The 25,255-nt window shown below is 41.8% G+C and overlaps 1 protein-coding gene across 2 annotated transcripts; it reads right to left on the reverse strand.

The window, feature by feature from the left end:
• Positions 1–9,812: 9,812 nt before the first annotated feature.
• On the reverse strand, positions 9,813–24,081 carry zc3h4 (zinc finger CCCH-type containing 4). 2 transcript variants are annotated; one of them, XM_019265570.2, is made up of 14 exons: positions 23,769–24,081; positions 19,161–19,470; positions 18,947–19,054; positions 18,591–18,795; positions 17,872–18,041; positions 17,253–17,349; positions 16,950–17,086; positions 16,620–16,736; positions 16,137–16,248; positions 15,795–15,904; positions 15,139–15,623; positions 14,581–14,897; positions 14,216–14,461; positions 9,813–13,941 (listed from the first exon to the last, which is right to left on the reverse strand). In XM_019265570.2, the coding sequence occupies exons 1-14, from the start codon at positions 23,846–23,848 to the stop codon at positions 12,236–12,238; spliced, it is 4,200 nt and encodes a 1,399-aa protein (XP_019121115.2). In that variant the 5' UTR covers positions 23,849–24,081; the 3' UTR covers positions 9,813–12,235. The 2 variants fall into 2 exon arrangements, with proteins under 2 accessions (XP_019121115.2, XP_027135991.1); XM_027280190.1 differs by lacking the exon at positions 23,769–24,081 and adding an exon at positions 22,531–23,715.
• Between the last annotated feature and the right edge of the window lie 1,174 nt (positions 24,082–25,255).

Below are 25,255 nucleotides of genomic sequence, written 5' to 3' on the forward strand. Positions count from 1 at the left end.
TCAAACTAAGTATTTTTGTGTGTGACAAGCTCCTGGGCTGACAGCTGTCAAGTCTGTCCATTTTTACAGCACAAACAATATTTTCTGTAAATTATCTTGACTCAGATGTAGACTGTTAAAGATTATAAACAAAGCATTGGTCATTTTTTACAGTAATTTCAACAACTCACAAAAGTTTCTATATGTGTCACTTTACTTTAACAAAAGAATACTTCTTTTTTTAAATTTATCCTTTGGTGGTTTGATGGTCAAAATTAGCCAAGCATCTCAGTTTTCACAGCTTTCAGTGTTGACCCTTAAAGGAAAGTGGCTTAGATGCTACTGGGTCTCCTTCCAGACGGTGTCTATAAGTGTAGTGGAGCTCTTAGTTTTTCCAGCAGTGTTTTCCAGAGAGTGAGCAGCGAGCGGTTGGAAAGCAAAACAATGAATGATGTAAGAGGACCAAGGGCAAAATAACACGGGACACCGTAAATGTGTCATTCAGGCCTCGAAATACTGAGCTATTAACATAAACACTTCTCAGAGAAACACAGACGCACGTACACAAACACAATGTATCCCCTCCCTGGCTGCAGAGATTACATAACACAGAGCAAGAACACATAAATTAATGCATGCATGTAAACAAAGGTGAAGGTGCACACCTTCTTCACCTCACACACACACACACACACACACACACAGATACACATGTTTAACCCATTCCCCCTCTCTCCCTCTTTGTCCACCCCATCCACGGCTGATCCACCCGCCTCTCCGGCCTCCTTCCGTTCCCACAATCCTCCACTCCTCTCTCTCTCTCTCTCTCTCTCTCTCTCTCTCTCTCTCTCTCCTTCCTCTCCTTCTCCTCTCTCTCTCTCTCTCTCTCTCTCTCCCCCTCTCTCTCTCCTTCCTCTCCTTCTCCTCTCTCTCCCTGTCCAGGCTCAGAGGTCATCCGGATGGTCATAGCCACTGCCCGCCTGGAACAAACACACCGAAATAGACAAAGGCAGAGAAAGAGAGGAAGGGATGGTCACCTCTTTACTTATCACTCAGCCTGAATCAAGCAGGGACACAGTGTGCATATGTGTGTCCGTCCTGACTTCTGCACAGGACTGTTTGAGGGTTAAAGGTCCAGTGTGTATGATTCATGGGAAAGAAAGTTCTCATTAATGTTTTATTACTTGAAAACAAGAAATGTTTTGGTACCTTAGAATGAATTTTTTTATGTCTACAGACACCACAGGTCCTCTTCCACAGAGTCTGCCATCTTTAACTGCCACGTACAGAAGCCCATTACAGAGATGGACAAACTAAACAAGGGGGGTTTGTGTCAAGGAAGGAGAGGGTGAGGTGAGGGGGTTGCAGGCAGCAACTACGTCACTAGATTCCACTAAAGCCTACAGACTGCTCCTTTAAAGCTACATTCAACAATCTACATAAAACATTTCGTCATTAATTATCAAGATCGTTTACTGATCTTTACCAAGAAATAGTTTGGCACATCACCTTTTTTTTTTTTACACTTTTAACACTTTTTGTTTTGTCCAAATTAAATAAACCAGATATCCGTTTGTAACATTTGTAAGCTTGTGTATTAGTTACCATTGGACAGAGCCAGGCTAGCAGTTTACCAGTTTTACAAAATGTCAAATTTTTCCTCGAAGACTCGGTTCAAGGGTTAAGGTCAATTGGTGTCAGTGTCAGGGGCTATATGGAGTGTAGCACAGTTTACAGTACAAACATATGTGTTTATATGTGCGTGATTGACAGACAGAATAGACCTGGGAACCTTAATGGCTAAGCTACAAGACAAACAAACATCCTCATGCCTTGTTGACGCTGGAAAACTTCCAATAGGCCTAAGGTGTATGTGTGTGTGTGTGTGTGTGTGTATCTGGAAAAGTAACACGTTTTTAGGCAACAGTGGGAAACTTGGCAGATGGAAGACTTAAAACTCTCATCAAAGTTTATCTCTGTAAAACATCAGGACTGAGGAGTGGGCGGTGTTTGTGTGTGTGTACTAAAGTGTGTGTGTGTGTGAATCACACTGAGAATAAGAACGTGTATGTCCACTCTTAAACAACACTCAAGAAAGGTAAGTCCATTGCCAGTGTTTACTTCAGTACTGAAGAGTGTGTGTGTCTGTATTTGTGTATTTCTGTTTGTGTGAGTGTGTGTTTTGGAACATGCCAGCCGCAGCCGGTTTTAAATTTATCCTGTGGATTGGTTCAGTCCGCTTCACAACAGGAAGTTAAGATGTTGATGTTGGAGTCTCTGGGAAAAGGGCATTACGAGGCCTGACACACCACAAGTTGTATCGACGTCATTTGAAATTGTTCCCCTGAGTTTCACAAAAATGAGTGCCCCAGTGGATGAACTGAATCTTGAGAGTAAGATGAAAGGACTCGAGCTGAACATAGAAAAATGAAATGGCTCATATCTTTATTTATGCCACTCTCATCTGAGTCTACGAGGTTTGTTTGCCTGCGCCCGTGTGATGCGATAATGCAATGTTCATGTCATATAATACAGACCAGAATAACAAACATTTATATTAATCATATCATATTACTTAATTTAAAGAGAGGTCAATAAACTGAGGACTGCAAAGCTGCCATGATCATGATCACTATCTGGATGAACTGATTTTTTCAGGATTTATCCTCTGGACATCATAAACACTAATGGTAATCCAAAGTAAAGAGATTTAACTAAAAAAAACAGAAATTTCAACCTCATTTTGGTGCCAGACAAAAAGTATGGGAATTACCAAAGACCTGGAGACTCTCTAACAAACCTGTAGAAATGTATAACATGATTTTAAAAAACAGCTAATTTAGATTCAATTTCCATTTATCAGGTACATTTGTATTCTTGCCTTATTCCTACGTGGTGTTGCTTAGTGAAAAAATCCTCCCCCTCATTCTCAAGGCATTAGAGTTGTACTGAGCACTGCTGTGTAAATAAACATTAAGAAAACAGCATGAACACCAGTGCCACAACCTAATAAAACCTCAAAATACACACCAGATGTTTTATAAACTGATTTCACATAACCAAAGACCAACATCAGATTTTTAAGTTATGCATGATTAATTATTACTGACCCATCAAAAGTAAACATTACAGATGCAGATGTTTACATAGTTTCGGAAAATATACTTTCACTGTGGTGAAAAACACTCAGCACCAGTCGAATGACGACATGAACTTTTAATTCATGAACGATTATACAAAGGAAAAAGTTAGGAAGTGAGGAACTGTGCTTCCAGCAGACAGACAGACAGGCTGTCTGGCTTGGGCTCGACTTGAGAATATAATGTTCCTTTTGCCTTTGACAGGAAAACACAGCATTGTTTAGTTTGTTAGCAAAGTGATCCGTCAAGGAGGAGGAATGGGCTCGTCCCACTCTGACCAATATGCTGCATGAAGAGGAAAACAGGAGGAGATATGGAAAGAATTTGTTTTGATGAGCGCGAGGACAGTGACCATCAAACCACAAGTGAAGCATATGGACATGGACCACAGTAACCCCAGCACAAACAGAAAGAAAGGAAAGGAAAGGAAAAGGACAGGGAAGGAAAGTCAATCTAAAGAAAGGAAAGGAGGAGTCTTCCCAGGATGAGAGCAGGGATGGCTGGAATTCTTTCAACAGGGACAGGAAGTAGGGTGTAGGGGGCTTAGAACAGTGTGTGTGTGTGTGTGTGTGTGTGTGTGTGTGTGTGTGTGTGTGTGTGTGTGTGTGTGTGTGTGTGTGTGTGTGCTGTGGCCACATGGGAACTGCAGACTTGACAATCCCAGACTCTCAGCATGACATGACACACAAAGGACACACACATTTACACAGAGGACCGTGACAGACCACATGTGCTTCTGCATTCCCAAGCATTTATCTGTCAGTTCTTATGAGGCCACGTCCACACTAGTCCAGATAACAGGGCTCATATTGTTTCCTAAATCCAGGCACCCATCGGAAGTTGATTCATCACAGGTCATCTCTCATTATAACTTGAGGCTGGTGTTTTTGGCTGCCTGCAAGGCTGCTGACAAAAAATGTCAAGATCTCTGATAAAAAGCACATCCCAAACTAGATCAGGAGCTCAGGAGGACAACTAAACTGGTGTTCACTGACCGCAGGAGGCCCCATGATGACCCTGCAGATTCTGAAAACTCATCTGGAACAGACATCTGGGCCATCCTATTATCTCATGCAGACTTAGTGCTCCTTGAGCCAAACAAGAAGCTATCTCCCTCTTTTAGGAAACATTTAGTAACATTTACACATTATCACCTTATAAGTTGCTGTGTGTGTATTTATCTCAGAGTCACGATGCATCATTAATGTGGAGTTGTGTCTCAGTCCAGTATTCACTCTCCCTTTGGCTTTGTTTTGGACTTCCTCAGGTTTCCTGGGCCTTTGTTTCAGATATGTGGTGCATAAAAACTAAATGCTGTTTCTTTGTGTTTAGTTTTTGCTCTGGGGACAGTAAGCAGACCTGATCCCAGACCATCTGAAAGGTTTGAACACTTCTTACAACCACATACAACTTAAAATGATCAATGAGCCTTTGTACTGCAATTTTTATATTACCAGAGAAGTACTACATGAAACAGCATCAGTTCAAAGAAATGGACTCCCCAGAAGTAAACACTGCTATTGGTCAGCGGCACAAATTTGTATGGTCAACAAGGCTGAATGCTTATTTTAGTAAAATTACATGTTGCTTTGATTGCAAAGACTGATCTGAGATGTATATTTTTACTGGAGATGAGATGAGGACCAGCACACACACACAAACACCCACACATGGAGTCATACATACAGACATAAACACTGCATTGTGTGTGGGCTCAGCTCTGCAGCACTGACTTATAGGAACACACTAATATACACATTCACGCACACATACACACACACACAGGCACCACAAGCATGTGGCTACCACAAAGGCCCCTGTCACATGTTGAGCAGATACATACCAACACAGTGATGTCAGTTTGTTCATCTCAACCTCAGACTGCTGATCTATTCATCAGAAACTCAGCAGCTGAAGGCCACAGTGAACACAGTCCAGTCTCTCATGGTCGATAAACTCAGATTTCTGTGTCTCAAACAGCAAAAACCCATTTGTTCTCTGGGTCCTCTGCTGACATGGGAGTTGTGTGACACTGAATTAATGCCAAACTCAACTGGGTACTTCCAAAACTTTATCATTAGTTTTGTATAGTTTGTACAGTAAAAGAAGACGATACAAGACGGCGAGATTTGTGGTTAAAGCAGAAAGTTGGGCAGCAACAGAGAAGAAGGTCCAATTCTCATGAACATTTGAACTCTCTGGACAAACTATTTTGACTGAAAGAATCATGGTTTGCAGAAAACATGTAAGATCTCAAGAGAATGAAGTTCTTCAGACTTTTAAATATGGAAAATGCTTGATCTGAATGAACTTGATCAGTAACCCAAACAGTGACGCTGCCTTGCAAAATAAAATAAGTCATTGTACTGTTGTGTGATTGACAATTTAATATTAACTGAATTGTCCTGACGCTGTAAACCCCACCCTCCTGGTGCTCGATGGTGAACAAATGAAACTCTAAGAATTGTTTGCATCTCCTGTTTCACTGAAGATAAATGTTTAGCACTCTTTGCATAGTTGGACATTGTATCTTTCCCTGAAGATAACAGAGAAGTTGACCCTGATATGTTTTTGTAGACTGTTCTGAGATTATAATTTTGTGATCACACGCCTACATGATGATTATTGCAGACAACAGGATATGAAAACAAGCAGTAACAGCAGAAAGCACAAGCTGGAAACAACTAAATGTTAGACTTGAAGACTGCTGCTGTACCAGCAGAATCCTGGCTCACCTTTGGATTGGCTGACTGCATGGTTATTGACTGAATATAAATAAAAGCCTTCCTTTCACTGTCACTATTTCAGCCTATAAAAGTTAGAAAAGTAGAGGAACATGTCACTTTCTCCACTGCTCTGTCCATGTTTTTGATTACATTAATTTGAAGTTGATTCAAATATATAACAAGAAAATTTGGTTTATGGGTGGAAACATTTTGTAAATTTCTCATTTGAGCATAATCCATAATATGGAGCAGTCATAAGTAACAAATCTTGCTTGTCAAAAGACATATACATTACATATACATTATAGCTTCTGCTACAACTATAATATGAATATATAATTCAGCATTCATTCACAACTCTTAATATAACTTGTTTCTGTCAGTTTAAATTACAAAATAATACCCTGTGGTCACAATGTGACCATCAGATTATTTTCTTAATGTGGTTCCTACTATATTACACGTATATAAGTCAGCTAGTCTGAAAGGTTCATCATGAAGATCACATTGGTCTAGTGTTCAAGTTCAGGTTTTAATAATTATTAATTATTATTAAATAAAATGCTAATTAGGTTAGTTGACACAGTACAACAGCTGACATTTCAGGTCATCCATATCGTCCATGACATACGCGTCCTACTGATATAATAACAAGTCATAACACAATGTTGGTGGCGTATGCAGTGTTTTATCTCCTGAGATGTCAGCTCCAGCACACACAGTTCCTACTGGCCTAATAAACAGGATGATAAAAGAGCTTAAATATTGTGTAAATATTGTACACCATAAAAGCAACATCAGATGTATTTACTCGAGACTGTGAGTGGAATTTGCCACAGGTGGTTGGTGCAGTTTCACAGTCTGAAAGTCATGGTCAAGTGAACTCAGCTCGACTGCCTCATAAAATAATGAGACAAAGACAGAGAGGGAATCAGAGGCAGGAATAATCATCCGTACATTTTTGGCATTGAACAGACACTCTTATCTGGAGCAGCTTACAACAAGCAACTCACAGAGACAGATTCCCAGACTGGACAGCGTGGGCGCCGGTTGGATAGAAAACTATTACAGGAAAACAATGTGTGCTTCACTTTTATTTTCTTTTTGACACAGATGATGGCATAAGCTGAGCTGTTTTTAAATGCTGTTCAGTTGTTTTTGAGAAAAGAAGGTCTTTAATAGTAATTACGTGTCCTCTGGGTGGAATAAATCTCCATTATTCCCTAAATCCTGACGCCCCCTTTCTGTTATATGCAGAATGTGGGAACATTTTGCAGTATTGTGACATCTATGAAGCAGTGATACCCAGGATAATGAGACGGACAGACACAAACATGCAGAGGCATGACACATCCTTTGAATGAAGACTGAAGATTCAGCCGAGATATCAACGCTGGTGTTAACACACGGCGCCCCCACAATTGCAGAAACAGCACTGCAGCTGAGAGGCCAACAATCTCCAAATCCTAGCCCAAGTCATCCTCTAAGAGGATCAGATCTTCTATATATACATGCACCACAGGTAGCTTCCCTGAACAAGAAGCTAAGCAGATTACTCATGAAAGATGCAGTGAACACACAGCTCATCAGTGTGTCAAGGAACTCTGGGAAAACACCAGGAGTTAAATAGTGCATGGAAACAGAAAACATGGACTCAGTAATATTTCTAAATGATTGCACCATATTGGACAAACATACCATGGAATTATTATTAGAAACCACTGAGACACCAAGAAACTGAAGATATTAAAACACTGAAATGAAACTGAAGATTTTGACTTTAAATTTAGATATTGTTTGGCTATTGTATTCTTTTGTTAGACGTGCGATGTGTGTAGGGAGGTGACAGGAAATGAGGGGAGACAAAGATGAGGAAGGACATGTAACAAAGGTCCCACTTGCTCGATTTGTTTCACAATGTAAAGTCGTCCAACAGATAGAAAGATTTCACTCCGTCTTATTTGTTTATGCCAATCATTCTAATGTTTGTTCAATAGAATGAACGTATAAGAAACTAATGAGATAATCCCACATGTAGCACAAAATACAGCACATGCAATTTATTCAGTAACTTTAACCAACATATTGTATTGTGTCATGATGATATACAGAATTTAAATATGTAAATATTTAACACAAAAAATACAGTAGTTGGAAATGTGTAAACGTATGAATAAGTCTATGTACGTATAATTATGTATATCTGATTGTGTACAGTATTATGTGTGTTCATGTACATGTGATGATTGTTTGTGGGTTGAATGACCGTTATGTGCACAATCTGAACTACCTGGCCCTTCAAAAATAGTAATACAGTACAGTGATACTGTGCTGCATGAAAACTGATGCATGAAAAAACGAACCATTTCTCATGTGACACACTTCCATGACTGATGGTTTCACATCACAGGAATTCACCTGGATTTATTATGACTGCAGGACTTGTATGTGTGTATCTGTGTGTGTGTCTCTGGAACTACTGTTGGAAAAAAATGATTCATACGGCAGGTACAATATGTGGCAAGACCTGTCTACTCTGCTGTGATGTCAGGTCGCATCACTCTCTAGCTGCAGGCAAGTTTCCAGTTATTTAGGAACATTATCATTTTCAAATATTTTTGGTATCAGTTATCAGAGGTATCAGAGTTCAGTTGAAATTTGGAAAAATGAGTGACTGTGTTAATGACGTTGGAGGTTTGTGTTCTGGTTTGAAAATCCCTGATAAGGCCGTCTCTAACCGTTTAGCTGATGAATACTCAACAATAATAAATCATGTCTCAGGGCACACGTTGTCCCAGAATACTTCCAGGATCACGTCAGTGAGTTTTTATTTCCTCAGTAGTCTCCAAATTTCAGCCTCATTTAGCATCTTTGGATCTTTGAGTGCAGTTTTAACATTGCAGCTTCTTAATCTTTTAGTCACGCACACAACATCCAATATTTTATCCATGGAGAACATCTGCTCTGAAGATCAAAAGAGAGAGATAGTTGTGTACCCAGTAAACTGGCAGCTCTGTGTGTGCGTGTGCATGTTTGTGAGTGTGATAGGAAACCTTTGAGGTGCTGGATGAATAGTTTGTCTTCCTGGAGCCAGTGTTGCAGGATGGGAGGGGAGCAGGAAGTGAATCACTAGAGGATCATAGTTAACCAGGAAACAGGCCGTGCGCTGCTGGGGTGCTGATCCAAATCCACAGAGGCTGAACCCGAGAACCATGCAGCGCCAATCACTGGAGGCCTAAAAATAGTACGGAACAATATCAGAAAAGCTGACAGCAACACGCCTGCCTGTGAAAAATGAAGAGATTCAGGAAAGATAGTGGGTCAAAGGCCATTTTCAAATAATTCATTATTTAACTGGGGAACCAGACAAGAGGGGATACAGAACAGAACAAGGGAAAGAAAACTTAAAGTCACGGGAAGGAAAGGTCAATTCAGTGACCACGGCCTCAGCCCGCCTGAATAGACCCGATTTAGTAGACCCCACCCGTCTGGTTCTCTAAGTAGCTTAAAATAAGCATTAGTGGTTCTGTGTATTCAGAAAACACAGGAAAACGCTAAGCAATCCCATTCAAACTAAAGATTTTAGATGACAAAGGACAAAACCAAACAAAAACTGTGGTATTTTAGTCGACTATGACGACAGACGTGGCAGCTTCTACATCTTTAGCTGCTTCTACTTTCAACAGACTGTAACAATAACAGGATTATATAATTTATAGCCATAGTGTCAGTGTGAGGCTGTGATACTCGTCACTCCAGGAAAGACGTGTGTTGTTTTATAACTAAAAAGATGGAAACAGCTTTTCGGAATCCGACTGCAAGTAGGGCAAAAATGTACTGTTTGTTCAGACACGTCATGTTTATTCAGACACGTCATGTTTATTCATTTCGATCTAAGCTTCACAAGCACAGCAGATTAAAAAAAGGTCAAATGATTCAACTGAGGCAACACAAACAGAAAACAGCATTTTAACTGGTTGATCATGTATCAACTTTATTTAAATACTTTGACAACCTCACCTACAGTGTACAGTTAGAAAACTCCACTCCTCCAAAGACAGGATACTGTTCAGATTTACATAGCAAGAAAAAACTAACTTATAAAACAACAAAGCAATAAAGGAAAGAACAAATCAACAATAACTTTCACACTTGCTATAGCTGAAACTCAGCCTCCTAACAGGCTTTTCCTACCTGCAGGAGGGAACCATAGTGAATTTTGTTAGTTTGAATCCTTATACACAAAACCAAATAAAAAAATATGTCTTTCTCCTCTCTTCACACTGTTGCAGGCTGCCTACATCCCACTGAGGTGAGCAGTAATCACATATTTCTGACATATAAAACGATTCAGTTCAAAAATGAGTGAGGAAGTATATTTACCCAAGTATAAAAAATAAATTAAAATGATCAACATTTATACACAAGACAGTCAACAATCCTGACAGCTGTTATACAATCTTAACCCTTCTGGGAGTCAAAAACATCTGTAAGCTCCACTACAGTGACCCCACATGTACAGATTTTCAAACAAATCTGGTAATGAAATAACTGGCTCGGGAACAGCTTGCTTATCCTCAGCCTGATTCAGATGCTACTCTAACTTCTGACTGTTTACTGTTTATGGTATGGTAAGGTAAGGTAAGGAGTAGAAACTAAGAAATAAGATTCTGGAGAAACTATTTTAACATTTTAAATTGTGAATCCACCCCAGCTGAACACTGATGTGTGCGCTTCATTTGCTGCAGGCCTGAGAGAGAAAACCATTTTTAACACAGATCATGTCAAAGTCTGTAATTTGAAGGCCATGGTTCCCTTCATGCAGAGCTCAGACTGACAGTAGAGGGAGCACCTGCACAGATCAATGCAAGATCCATGCATTAATTGAACTTTAGGTCCAAGTTTAGTTTGTCACATTGTCACCAGCCACTAAAGCCAAAAGCTTCTGAACTAAAGACTGCAAATTATTCCAATCCACCAACCAATGGCAGAAATATACAGCCCCTCTTTTCATTCTTAACAAGAGAGTTATTAAAAACAAAATAACTACAAGCTCAAGGCTAGATGGTGAATTCTGACCATGGCTGACTGATTTCATACTGAACCTTTGAAATCAACTTTTATGCAGAAAAAAAACATGTTTAATGTTTCCTTCTGAGGCTCTGGCTAACCACCATCCAAGTAAAATCTGCCAATGGAGAGGGACATGGGGACGTGTTTGTCATCAGTTTGAGCAGCGAGGTCTATTTTCCATACCTTCGACATTAAAGCTACAGAAGTTGTCATTAAATGTTCTCCACTGACCATTCACAAACCGATTAAACTTAATGTGAAAACCTGTGAATATGACAAACAGGGAAAAGGAAAACAGTGGCTTAGTGGTGAGAGGCAGTACTGAAAGGTCACAGGTCACTTCCTGTACCAGCAAAACTTCTGTTTTGAGGAAAAGGCTAGACATGTGAAATTAAACAGTACATGAACAGGTGGCGGAGCTAGAGACATTAAAAACATAGATACAGGATACCTTCGAGGGCAATAAACAGTGCAAAGAAGTAGAAAAATAAATACTAAAAAAGCAGAATATAGATTTAAACTTTAGGTATTTGCAAACGTTTCTGCAGAAAATGTGACATGGTGACTCATGATGACAAAATGCATGCTAAACTGAGGACTGTTCAGGGGGGTTAAAGAGGACAGTGAATGCAAAGGCAGTGACATAGAAGGTGATTTGAGTCTGATAGGCAACTGAGTTAAAAGAGTTGCCTCAGTGCTGTTGATTTAATCACAAAAAACACCACAAATAAGCAATATTTTGTTGGGAAAAAATGAGATGTATCCCATTTTTTCATTGTTGCCAAGAGCATAGTCAACTTTGACTGTCAAAAATACAGACGAGCACATCGAACAGGTTAAAGATGAGGAGAAAAATTCACAAAAGAATTGAGCAGGTACTGAAATGAAGAGGATAAGGAAGAAGCTATGAACTTGTTTGTTCGATGTAAATGTGTCTTTGCTGTCTCAATAACTGTTTTCTTTAAGGATTGAGATGAAGAGAATACATATATTTATACATCAATAAGTCTGCTTAAAATAGAACTTTAGAGATTTCATTTTAAACCCTTCCCATAACCCAAGAGTCTTTTATAGAATCTGAATCTGCAACACTGTGATAAAGAGCATGTGTGTGTGTGTGTGTCAGAGAGTATGCTGTGCATGAAACATCGTTTGACGTCAGTTTGTTCACAAAAGTTTGTCTTCTTAACCAGTCTTATAGGCAGACGCCCCAGTGCACTTTTCTTTCTCTTTTTCACTGATCTGTTCAGTGTCCATAAATGTTAAAACAAGCCCATGTTGACCACATAAGGGGCTTTTGGTTTGATGGTTGGGCGGTCACTGGCAGAAGGGGGAGGCGGTGGGGTCAAAGCCTTTGAAAACCTCCTTCAGTGAGGCGTTGTCCTGATCTGTGGCTGCCTGGTCAGACTGCACCGGACTGTTGCCTCCAAAGGGGCTACTCGTCCCGCCAGGCTTCGATGCTTGCTTTACCACGCCAAAAAGAGAGGATACAGGAAGGTTGTGGACACCTGCGGGGCCCTGATCTGCAGCAGCTCCAGAAGCCCCCTGACCTCCAACTGCAGCTGCGCCCGCTGCAGTGGGCCCTCCCTGGGCTGCAGAGTTAGGCGAGGGTGCAGGCTTTGGCCGGGGCCTGTTATAACTGTTATATCGATCAGTCCCTTGCTCTCCACTTTTCTCTGGCTCTGGTTGGTCCAATGCAGACTTACGAACAAACAGGGGTTCCTTGGACTTCGGTTTACCTGTTGTGGGCTCACTGGGTTTGGATTCTGTGCTAGCTGAGTTGGGGGAGTTGTTAGAGCCACTGTTGGTACCAGGGCTGCCTGGTTTGTTAGTCCGGGGGTCATATAGACTGATGCTGCTCAGCACACTGGCTCCCCCTGGTGCCCCAGGTCCCACAACACGCCCTGCCCCACCTGAGGAGAGCAGCCTTGGGTCATATGGGGCAATGGTAGGAGGAGAAGAGGAGCTAGATGTTGTCGCTGGAGAGGTAGAGGAGACAGGAGGAGGTGCAGGATCTGTTGGTTGCTTCAGTGCTGACTTCTGAGGCTGCAGACGTGGGTCTGTGGGGCCTTTACGGGCCACACGGGGGTCAACAGGTTTCTCTGCAGGTGTGGGAGGCATGGGGGGAGGTGTACCCAGAATCGACACAGGGGCAATAGGGGGGGGTAGGAGAGGAGGGGAGGGAGTCTGGGACGGGCTGGAGTTGACAGTCTTCAGGATACGAGACAGCAGCTCAAAGTCTGGGAGGGAGGAGGAGGAAGATGTAGAGGGAGCAGGAGGGTCCAATGAGGGAGGAGGCTGTATGGGGGGAGGCTGCGAGTGAGGGAGTGATGTATGGGGTGGCTGCTGAGCCCGAGACAGACGTGGGTCTATGGAGGAGACAGGAGGGATGCCTGGTGGGAGCGGAAGGAGGTCCTGCTTAGGGATAGGCAGTGGAAGGAGATCTTCAGGTGACCAGGTGATGGTTTTAGAGAATGCCGGCATGTGGAGAAGAATATCTTTCTTAATATGACTGAACTGCTGCAGCTGTGAGCGTGGATCTCTTAGAGCCATACCCATGAGCGGGTCCAAGGGAATCGGCACTGGCTTGTCCCGGAGAACGCGCTCTGTCTCCTCCTCATCTGCTGCCGGAGTCGTAAGTGGTGGGGGCTTGTAGACTAAAGGAGGCTCCGGTTTAGGAGCAGGAGGCGAGAGGGATGTGGATCCAGCTGAGGCAGCGGCAGTTAGCCGGGCTAACCTTGGGTCTGCAGGTGGTCCAGAGGAAGCTGGAGCAGGCATGGAGTGGGTAGAGTCTGAGATCTGGGCCGACTCTGCAGCACGTGCCAGACGTGGGTCCCGAGCCAAGCGGGGATCTGCTGGCCGAGCCGGAGCGCTGGCAGTAGAGGCCTTCTGAAGGCGAGGATCGCTTGGGGGGCCATCAGGTTTTGAAGGACCCTGAGTTTGTTGACGGAGCGTCTTCAAAATAGAGGTCACACTTCCACCACCGTCCTCATCCTCACTGGAGTACCAGTTCCCTGAGTCACCTAGGAAAGAAGGACAGACACGTTTAATGTGTGAATTCTGGAGTAAGTTATAATTTCCAGACACTAATTTGATTAACCTTGAAGGCACCTTTAAAAGGTGTCATGTATGAGGATTCTGTTGACTGTTTGGAACTTTTATTAGATACAGCAATGAAACATTTATTTTGCAGGGGTCCTTTTAAAGAATTAAAGCAAACCTATATCTTATTCTACTGACAGCCACTCGTTATTATTGTGAAATAAACACAAATATGTTCAGATGCTTTTCCTCTACCTTCAGTGTCTCTACTCTTCTCTGCTCCTCCCTCTGCAATTCTGCGAGCTCTTTCTTCCTCTTCCTGCTGCTTCTGTTGGATCCTCATAAATAGGACGCGCTGTGCTGGAGGCAGGAAGTCGGGCACAGAAATCCCTCCCTGATTGGCTGATGCTCCATTAGAGCCTTCTTGGCCACCTGACTGATTACCAAATTTCCCTGCTCCTCCTCTCTCGTCCATGCCAGGAAAACCTTGGTAGTTATCACCTAAGAGGGAACAGCAGTCATCAGTACAGAAACTGCATTTTTTTCAACCATCGCAATAATTACAGCTTTATTTACCTTATTATTAATTATTCTGATTGATTACTGAAATTTACTCTCACCTTCTTGCACCACTCCCTCCATGTTTATACTGTCCTGCTGATTGAAGAAGTTATTGAAGAAGTTTCCTCCACCCTGAGGAGGGCCTGGAGGCATAGCACCACCATGTGGAGGTCCGTCACCAGGTGCAAATCCTCCCATCATGGGTGGTCCACCAGGTCCCATGTTGGGGGGGCCCTGGTTCATTCCAGGGGGGCCCATGTTCTGCATGTCAGGGGACATCATGCCTGGGGGAGGAGGGAAGCAGGGGGGAGGGGCACCAGGGGCCCCTTGGGGTGGTGCTGCAGTTTGACCCTGATTGCCACTGGGAGTCTGGCCCCTGATAAAGGAGAGAGAGCCAGAGTTAGTATTCACAGAGTGAGAAATCAGGAAGAGAAAACTTACACCTAAAACATTTTTTTTGTGTCTTCACAGGTGAAATATTCAATATCTCAAAGATAAAATCTCTGTGGATCACTGTGTTAGAGAATTACATCTGTCACTCTGAATAAAATCACTAGCTACATTTTCTAAATTAAAAGATTCTCTTTTATTCATCATGAATTCTTCTGGTCTCTTACCTGACGGCCAGTTTCTGAGCCAGCTGTCCGGTTGGCTGAACTTTAATCTCAAACAATGAGGGGATCTTCTTCCCTGCACCACCTCCTCCTCCTCCTCCTCCACCTCCACCACCACAAGGAGGTGGAGGGCCCATGTGTGGAGGAGGGACATTGGGATTTGGGGGCCCACCTTGGAAGGGAATTCCTTCAGGGCCATGGACAGGGGGACCAACACAGGGGTTTGGCCCAGGAACAGGCCCTGGTCCTGGGGGACCTTTGTTGTGAATGGGCCCCTGGTTAGGTCCAGGAAAGTCACCAAAGTCACCCACCGGTGGGCCACCAAATTCCCCAGCCCCTGTGTTGGTGTCTACAGGAACAGGCCGAGGAGGGGTGGGCAGGAGGCCAACTCCAGGAGGGGGTTTGGGGAGAGGGTTGATCCCCTGTTTTTTCAGCTCTTCCACCTCCTTCTCATCCTCAGCTCCAGCTTCTGCATCCTCTGCCAGCATCTAGAAAACAGGGTCACAGAGACATCACTGATAAGTTTACCTGAAATGTTTTCTAAAGCATTTCTAAAATCAAGCATTGGTTCACGTCGGTAAACAATTTCTTTAAAGAACCAGCGTGTATTTACAATAATCATGAAGAATGTCTAATTTGGTAGTGTTACGGGATCCTACCTTATTGAGCAGCTCCTGTGTGTCATCATTGAGCGCTTCATGGGAGAACATGCATTCGTCGCCATTGACACAGTTCCCAGTGGTGTGGAAAAGCTTACAGGGGAATTCACGTAGCATGGGAATCAAGGAGAAACACTCACAAAGATACTGGACAGAAAACTTTAAAATTTGAATTCTTAGGTTAATGCAAACTATTATGTTTTCAGTGAGGTAACCTTAACTGGCTTTACTGTTTCTAAGAATCTGTATTCAGAGACAAATGAACAGATACACATCAATATATCCAGAATTCCTCTGTACTAATAAAGACTCTCTTTGTATGTGGTGAGTAGTAAAGGATATCATGCATGTAAGGACAGTGGTCCGCTCGGGCACAAAATCCAGTGATGTAGAACTTGCACAGCTCCTTCTTCTTGGGCAGCTCAATGTCGTGGCTGAAGTTGCAGTGGTCCCCCTGGTGAGGAAAAGGCCTTAATGAAATGTGTAAGGCTCATGACTGGCAAGTTTAACAGAGCTGCCAAAAGATGAGTGGATAGGACCAAATAAACGATTTTCCTTTTATTCTGTGGTACCGTTTAGATAAATTAAATGTAAATAGTTCTTTGCATGTTGCTACAGTTCACTGGTGCCAAATTTCAAAAATTTCTTTTAGAATTATTTGAGTTTAACCATATTAGACCAAGGTTGGTTCTGAGCCATTGGCCTTGAAACAGTTTCAATATTATATAATATTGAAATATATTATATATATATAATTATACAGGCTAAAACTGGGTTGCAAACATCCTTTTTTTAAAAATTTGCATCACATTTGTGCCATCTTACCCAGGTGCATCTCCCCTCAATGTAGTACTTGCAGATGGCCTTTCCTTTCTTATCCTGGTGCTTCTCATTTTGATTCCTCCGCCCGAGTCCTGGACCATCGCCTCCTCCACCTCCATCCTGAAATACATAAACGTAAACAGAAAGAGAGAGCAGCGTGTCAGGCAATAAAAAGAAAAGTGAAGATTCACATAACTTTAATGCTCAAGTCTAAAAAATATTAAAGAATGTCTCCAGATTTTAGTGAAGCAGCCTTCATTTGCTTTGACCTACTTTAAATTATCTGATTAGTTTCAATTGCAATATCAGGACACAGAATTACAAAGGCCTTACCCCATTATCCATGTCTCCGTTGTTGTCGTCATCCATCCCCATGTCACCTCTTCCTCTCCCACGGTTTCGACCCCTTCCTCCTCTGATCATACCACGTCCTCCTTTACCCCTCCCTCTTCCACGGCCGCCTTTACCTCCTGATGTAGGAATTAAAGACGGTGACAGTGGATGAGTTTTTGAGCAACACTATCACTGTCTTTGAGTGACCTAAAAGAGCAACTGAATGAACCGTGTAGATGTTTCTTCAAGAAAGAAAAAGACCAAACACAAACACAAACACATACACCTGAAGTCCGGACTCACCTCTGCCTCTGTCTTTGGACTTCTTGTACTGATTGAGTTCTTTTGAGTAGTCATCGTAGTCGTCATCCCCCATGTTGTCATAGTCATCATCTCCATACTTTAAGGACAAATTTAACACGTCACTTAATAACAGTCAATTACTTGAAGATTCTCAGAATATGACTTCACTATCAGCTGGGAACCAAAAGTTCTTAGACATTGTGGCCAGAGTGTAGCTGGTGGTTAGAGAGTTTGTAAAGGACGTTTAACCCCTTAATTTGTTTGGTTTGTTTTGGGAAATGAAAACACAGCAACAACACTGGGAGGTTTCCAAAGATAATTAGTATTATTCCATTAAGACCACCAACAGGCTGGATTTCTCGGTGCTGAACAGCAAGAGGGAATAATCTAGAATCATGACAGATTTTCCATGTTTGTCTAACCCAGAATAAACAACTTTCTTAAATAACAATGTGGAAATGACGACATCAAGTGTTTTTTGTTCCCTGGAATGTTTCCATGTGAAATATATTTAAACAACTGTGCAAATACACAAAATACAGCAAGAAATAACAACTTGTTTCGTAAACTCTGACCAAAGCAGAGGGACATAGCTTTCATTCTGAATTCTAAACTTCACCTCCATCTCATCTCCATATCCGTCTCCATCATCGTTGTCTCCTCCCATCTTTCCTCCTCCTCCTCCACCACCACCACCTCGACCTCCTCTTCCTCTGCTTCCACCTCTTCCCCTCCTCCCTCCCCTCATTCCTCCACGACCTCTCTGGTTCTTCATGCGACCTTTACCCCCTACAAAGAGACAAAGAGAGAAATGAGACCAGAGTAAGCTACAGAGGCAGATAAGTTTCCAACATATCTGTGGAATTTGGATTGATAAGAAACTTTGGGCAAATTAGCTCCTTTGTCTGTTCACAACTGTGCAAACAAAACTGAGTGCAAAGTAACATAACAAGCGTATGATGTCAAATCTGCTGCATAGCTTTTGTCACACAGGGACACACAGTGTCTGTTTGCTTTCCTAAAGTTCGGTTAAAAACTTTCAGTACAAACCATATAAAACATATTCTACACCATCAAAGTATAATACTATGGCTAAATAAATAAAAGCACATTTTTATAAATGTAGTTTAAGAAAAAACAGGATGTTCCTACAACATCTGGCCTCAAACGTACTTCTGACATTTTGTGTATCACCATTCAGACACTCTATCCGCTGTGTTTAGTCTCTCTAAGATCTGGATTGAATCTCAGCTGGGGAAATATTTGGCACATAGCAGACTATGTAATGAAACAAGTATTTTTTTAACTTCAACAGCTTTAACCCTGCCGTGGACTCACCCCGTCCTCCACGGCCACCTCCTCCCTCTTTGGCCTTGCGGTACTGATAGAGCTCCTTCGTGAAGTCATCATAGTCTTCTTCCCCCATGTCCTCCTCTTCCTCTCCCTCGTAGTTGTCCTCTTCATACTCATCGTAGCCTCCATAGCTCTGCTTATCCATTTTCATGTAGCTGCCTTTCTTTGAGCCACCATAGCCCCCATGAGACTAGAGACAAGTAAATGCATTGGGTGATTTTACTCTCCACAAAAAAGAATACTTAAATCCTGACATATCAGGGATGCACAGAATGTTTTACTTAAAAAAATAACCTGATTAAGTTACATTTGTTTTGTTGTTAATGTGGAGAATGACTTACAGAAGGGGGGTACTGTGGACTGTATTCTCTGTATTTTCTCTTTTCACTCGGGCTGTAGTCAGAGTCATCACTGAAGTCTGAGTGGTCGTCATCAGAAGATGCATGGCGCTGAGAGAAAGAGCCAAACATATATTCAGGGAGGGAGTCAATACGATGAAGTTTTACAGATTCAGATCGATGATACAAATAACTATGGGTCTATTTCTGTTCTTACTTTGTGTTTTGATTTGCGTTTCTTCTTGGCCCTCCTCTTCTCCCTTTCTCGCTCCTTCTCTTTCTTCCTTTTCCTCTTGCGACGGTGGGATCTCTCGTCGTCTGAATTGCTGCTGGCATGGCGCTCCTTACTTCGCTGAGGCCTTTCTCCGGCCCCTTCCCCTTCTGCTTCACCTCCTCCACCTGCCTCATCACCTCCATCACCACCTGCTCCTGCTGCTGCTGCAGATGTACCACCACCCATCTCCTCCTCCTCCACATCTCCCCCATCATCTTCCAGCTCACCCTCCTCCAGTTCTCCATCCTCTGGCCTGTATATGTGAACAACACACATTGAGAGATGTTACATATCTCATCTTCTCAACGGCTGTGGCTCAGCCTGCCAGCATCTCTTAAGTTTAAGGACATACATTTAAAAAATGTAGATGGATAAAAATGTATTTAAAAAATAAATAAAAGTGAACATTTAGTGGTTTGTTTTCCAGCTGTCACAGATACATCCAATGAAAAACAGAGTACAGAGGCTTTGAACGTTGGCCAGACATTAAATCTGTTTACGGATTAATAATTTACCCAGTGACAATGTAAAAGTTGCATTGTTTTCATTTGTGGGAGTCAAACTAAGTTCAAAAGAGTAATTGTCTGAAGAAAAATCAAGAAACATCGTAGCTTGGAGTGATTACATTAAATTAAACTAATTAAACATGGCTTTTGGCTCACTTGCAGTTCTGTGAATGTTATTCTTGAAGCACCTATTTGAGGGAGATTTCTGACACTAAAAAGGAAGGTTATATATTTTGTATCTCAAGAACACCTGACACACTTTGAAAGACAAATACTGGTTTGATTCCACTGTGTACTGCAACTGGTGATTCATATCGAGCGACAAAACGCAAGATTGTGTTTTTTGTGTGTACCTGTGACTCTGCCAGGTGTATTAACACAGCCCCACTATTTCTCACAGATGTTTGCCTGTCTAAACTACTGGTGAACACATTTGGACTGATGCCACTACTTCACTACTTCACGCTGTACAAGACATCAAATGAGGTCTACACAACCAACATATCGAACACTGTAACTAATGTGCTGTTACTGTGGTCAACTACCAGGGCAGGACCTGCACATGAAGCAATGTGAGCAAAACCATGAGATCCTAAATGACATGGATCACATGCAGGCCTCTTCCTGCAGTGACTAACACACAGTGAAGACAAGTGAGGGAGGATGCGGTTTAAAAAAAGCAAAAGATCTTTTAATTTAGAAAAGAGAAAGGTAATGTAACCAGTCTGGAAGCTGCCATTAAACTAACTTCCAAAACAAAGATGGTTTTGAAATTAAAACTGATATTAGCATGTATGATGTTTTCCTTTCCTACCAGCCACCGTTTTCTAAGTGCCAGTTTTATCCAAGCACAAGATCCCAACCAACAACTGACCATTCATATTCTTGACAAAGTTACATTGGTCATTGTTTTGTCTGCTATTTTCTTTGCCAAGGATGTGATATGATTTATGGCACAGGCTAGGAAAAGATTTTCATAACCATAAAGAAACGCATTTGATGAGATGTAATATTTGTCACTTCTTATTTGAATAGTTTCTCCCACAAAGGCCGACACCCAAAGTAGGCTGACAAGTACTGCCTGCAGCAGGCTGGGAGTGAGGCCAGAGGCCAGGCTGATGTGAACAGGTTTCCACTTATTCATTCACTTGACTACCGCCTTACAATATTTGAGTACTCAAAGACTGGTTTTGTTGTGCCAAGAGCAGCCCGTGAAATGAAGCAAAACAGGTGGTAAGTCTACCTGCTTTGAGGCAAAATGTCAGCTGCACTATATGTATACACCGAGCCCCACCACATCCTCAGCATAACAGCTTCCTCTGGGGAGAGCACAAGAACCAGCCTTGATAATCTGTGCTGTGTCACAAACTAAATATTAATCTACAGAGCAAGACAGCCATGAGCCAGTAAATGCTACTCTTTTGCTACTTTCTTTCATCCTTGGAACAAAACGAATACACTAATAGCTTACACAACTTTGTATTTCCTGACCTAATAGAAGGAGAAACTATCAGGGCCCTGTGCTAGAAGATAAGTTTACAAAGTTATGTGGACAAATCTGCTGACTAAAGTCCAGAGATCTTCTTTCATCAGTCTCCTTGTTCCAGATTTGTGGGAGTTCCAGGTTTTACACAGCAAATTTATCCAGATAAATTAGTAAACCTGTTTTTCTTTAGAACAGATCCCAGGTATAAAACCTTTACTCTAAAGACAACATCCTGTAATCTACTGTTTGCTATAGAACTCTATCCTGAAAAACAACAAAATCTGTCTTCATATTTAGGCTAATTTGATTTTGGTCTGAGCAAAAACCAGAATGCTCTCCCTGAAAATAGTTTCTCTGTTACTTTAACCATCTTTCCTCTGTCGTTCTGTGCAAAGTAGCTTCAAAAGTATGTGTTTGGCAAATATCGGCTCAGTACAAAAGCTCAGTATCAGATCCCAACAACCCTGGTACATTTTTCTCCACATAATTTAATATCAAACTATCAAGTTTTGTCTCCTTGGCTCAAATGCTTTGCTAAACTTTAAGTTCTTTGTCCTGCATCAGCAATTGGCTTGAATTTCACACACCAAAAAGAGCAGTATCATCTCAACAGTCAAATCACTCCTCTACCTCACTAATGGTGTGTGCTATGAAGCTGGCCCATTACTCCAAACCAGTCAGAGTAGGACACACGGACCTATCACAAGGAACATTTTACTGACACAATGGAGGGCTCTCTATTATAGCACATGGATTTGGATGGCAGGTTGCTGTGAAAAGGGAGTGGCTGGGATTCATTATGGGCAGAAGCTACACACGCAATCACCTGCTGCCAACAATGAACCACTTTGGAGAACCTTCAATACAAACAAACTATGTGCAGACTTCTCTATGCTCAGCCAAGAAAATGTACAGGTCAGGTCAGTGTTAACTGAGGAGTTACTGTAAGTCTACCAACACAAACCTAGGCTTACCAGACCTGTGAAGAGGAAAGACTGTTATTTACTTAATACGTTATTGATTAGACCCTACCCAAGTATCATTACACTGCTGAAAACTAAGTGCAATGAAATTCATGTAAACTATGCCAAACAATTTTCCATCAACACTATACCAACCTGATGATTGTATTAATCAACACGCCCTACTGATCACACAACTGTGAGGAGTCCAACAGAGCACAAGATTAATCTGGTCTATAAAGGATGACTGAATAAAAGGATTCACCATGCATTATGGCACATTATTAGCTCAGTGGATGAGTCCACAACTTAATTATTTCTAGAAGCAAAGGGCCATGATTAAAATGGGGAATACTTACTGTGACAGGTTTTCTTCACATTTTGCACTCAAAACCATTGAAAGAGGTTTCTCCCTAACCTTTCAGGGACACTAGTGGGGTCTGTGAGACTGTGGGGCCAACTGGGTAACATAAAGGACATTTGCCAACTGGGGACTGTGGAAAAAGGGAACTTTGTGTTTGGCTTGAAACACTTCTGGGATGCTTTGCAGACGTTTTACACATTTTGGGGACTTTTGTGGATGTTTGGAGTCAGTGTGGGCACGACTGTGAATAAAGTGATGTTAGACAAATATTCATGAGCAACAAGCAGCACAAACGCGTTTCAAACACTAGCCATTGTAACAGGATTACTCTGTACATTTAAATGAGAGAAAATCAATAATGTGAATACAGTTAACATTTAGAACTTCAAGGGATCAAACCCCAATAATTTCAGGGTGTTCGGGAGCTGAAAATAAAGCTCATCAGAGTGTTGTTTGGGTAAAAAGACGACGACTCGAACACAATTTGAAGTGCGTCAAGTTGCTTTGCATTTAAGCTAACTCACGCCGACTGAACGAACGCGTTTGAACGATCAGAATAATTAAATATCCGATCGAAAAACATCAAGAAAGCTGCTTTAACGTTAGGTGATGCTAAATTTAATTCGACGACGTAGCGATTGGAAATGTCAATGATTAGCAAGTTATCATTAACACGAACCGTTAGCATTAGCTTAGCTTCTCCTTCCGTTGGCCGCATTAGCCAACGAGCTAATGTTGCTAAGTTAGCCTGACAGGCCCGCCGTTAGCACAAAAACAACAGTTTGTATTTTTGTACTTTCGTAAATCACAGTAACTGTCACACCCACACAATTAATTGAATTAACGTTGCTAAATCAGTAAACTATTCTCAACAATGGGCGAGTAATTAACCGATGCTTTATAACCGTTGAGTTTGCTAGAATGGCGGTGAAAGTATGATTGATCAGCTGTTTCGACCTCGGCTTTTTCTCTGCAGACAGTTGGCTTGAGTCGATTGATCGCTGATTGTGGTAACGTAATAAAAATTAAGGGAATAACGTTATCCCCGGTGATATTTGGCCTCCCAGTTGGCGTTGTCGTGTCAACATGGCGTTCTTTACCTCTGTACTCGTTTTCCAGAAAAGGCGAGTTTAATCCCTCTGACAGAAAAAGAAAAAGAAACCCGGGCTTTTTGTGTAAAAGCACAGGACAAATAAATAATTTCATTTAAATATGACTGTAGAATTACTCGACCTTTCGTCAGTCAGGAGACTGTTGTGTTCGTGGTTGGTAGTTGGGGAGTTTGGATGGACAGTCATGCTTTCCACAGCCATTTCCTCTAGCTACATTGAGGTGCAAAAAATTACAACTCGACACTGGAATCTACTGGCTTATGCGTCACTTCACTAGGATCTAGTTGTTTTTGATTTTAGGAAGAGTTTCTGTTCATAGTAGTAATTCTCCACTACAGTTGTAAGAGAAATATGATGAAAGTGAGTCCTGACGTTCTCCGTCCTACTGTAGCGATGTGAAATGACGACTGGTGGACTTAAAATGGCCGACTGTCTTCTCCTAGGAGAAAGGGGGCGGTTTCTCCGAGGGTGACGTCACGACGAATAACGTTCCTGTACGCGTCTCACGGAAATTACCGAACGGGGAACGAGATGTGTAAAATGAGCCCCCGAGTTTGTCTTGCAGGTGCACGGCAGAGCAAATAGTAATGAGAAACTAGGTAAATACCTCCAGCCATATTCGTTTTTTGAAATGTAAAATACACAGATCTAATTTGAAGAGCATTTTGTTTGCGAAATAAAACTTTGTTGTCGGTTATGTGATCTTTTTATAAGCAAAAATAGGTAGACTAAACAACATCCACAAGACTAAGTCAACTTCATATCAAGCCAGACACATGTTAACCTGTTATAACCAATTCAACACAGCATGCAATAAATACAGATGGTTTTCTGTATGTAAATGTATTTTGAAATATAAACCACACTGGCACAAAATCAACCAGAAAATATCTTACATGTTGACAGAGGCCCTCTGTGGGACCACAGTGCATAGGTACCTGTCCTATCTGGGTTAGTAGTTACACTGTTTGTTTTGTGGCCTGCCAGAGAATAAGAGATAAAGCCAGTATGACTAAAACAGAGATGTGTCTTTATGTAACAGTAGGTTTAATAGAAAACATGCACACGTATCCTGGAGGCCCAGGCAGGCTCCTGTACTCTGATGAAATAATGCTGCTGGCTATAAGGCCAATGTAGAATAGCTGGAAAGTCTAGAGCTTAGTTTAGGACTATTTCTATTTTTATTGTTTGATTGTGTATTTATTTATTTTGTTGTTTTTCCACCTGAAAAATGACTGTTCGTAAAAGACAATACTCGGGGAAAAATTCCCCCACAGTCAGCCAGTTAACAATAGAACAAAAGCTGATTTAACGGCTGATGTTTCCGTTAACGGCTGATGTTTCCGTTAACGGCTGATGTTTCCGTTACACCGGACAGCTTCATGTCTGAACGTGATGTACGAGCCTGTGACACCGACACATGACTGACTTCTAATCATAAGACTGAGGCTCTGCAGGCAACACAGCATGAAACGACAAATGAATATCACATATGAACTCGGGGGAAAGTACTTTAATAAATAAATAAATAAATAAATAAATAAATCACAAAGAGAGAGTCTAAAACAGCGATCACATAAAAAAAAAAAAAAAAAACTATTGTTTCGT

The sequence above is a fragment of the Larimichthys crocea genome, chromosome VII (genome assembly GCF_000972845.2).
Source record: "Larimichthys crocea isolate SSNF chromosome VII, L_crocea_2.0, whole genome shotgun sequence".
Taxonomy (NCBI): domain Eukaryota; kingdom Metazoa; phylum Chordata; class Actinopteri; family Sciaenidae; genus Larimichthys; species Larimichthys crocea.

Bases quoted from the DNA above. Each gene is read 5' to 3' on its own strand.
- zc3h4 (XM_019265570.2), bottom strand. From the start codon at position 23,848: ATGGCTGTGGAAAGCATGACTGTCCATCCAAACTCCCCAACTACCAAC. The intron at 17,350-17,871 runs GTGAAGTTTAGA...TTGTCCTTAAAG, and splicing joins GATATGGAGATGAGATGGAG to TATGGAGATGATGACTATGA. The intron at 15,905-16,136 runs ATATCCTTTACT...TTCCCATGCTAC, and splicing joins CCACTGTCCTTACATGCATG to GTGAATTCCCCTGTAAGCTT.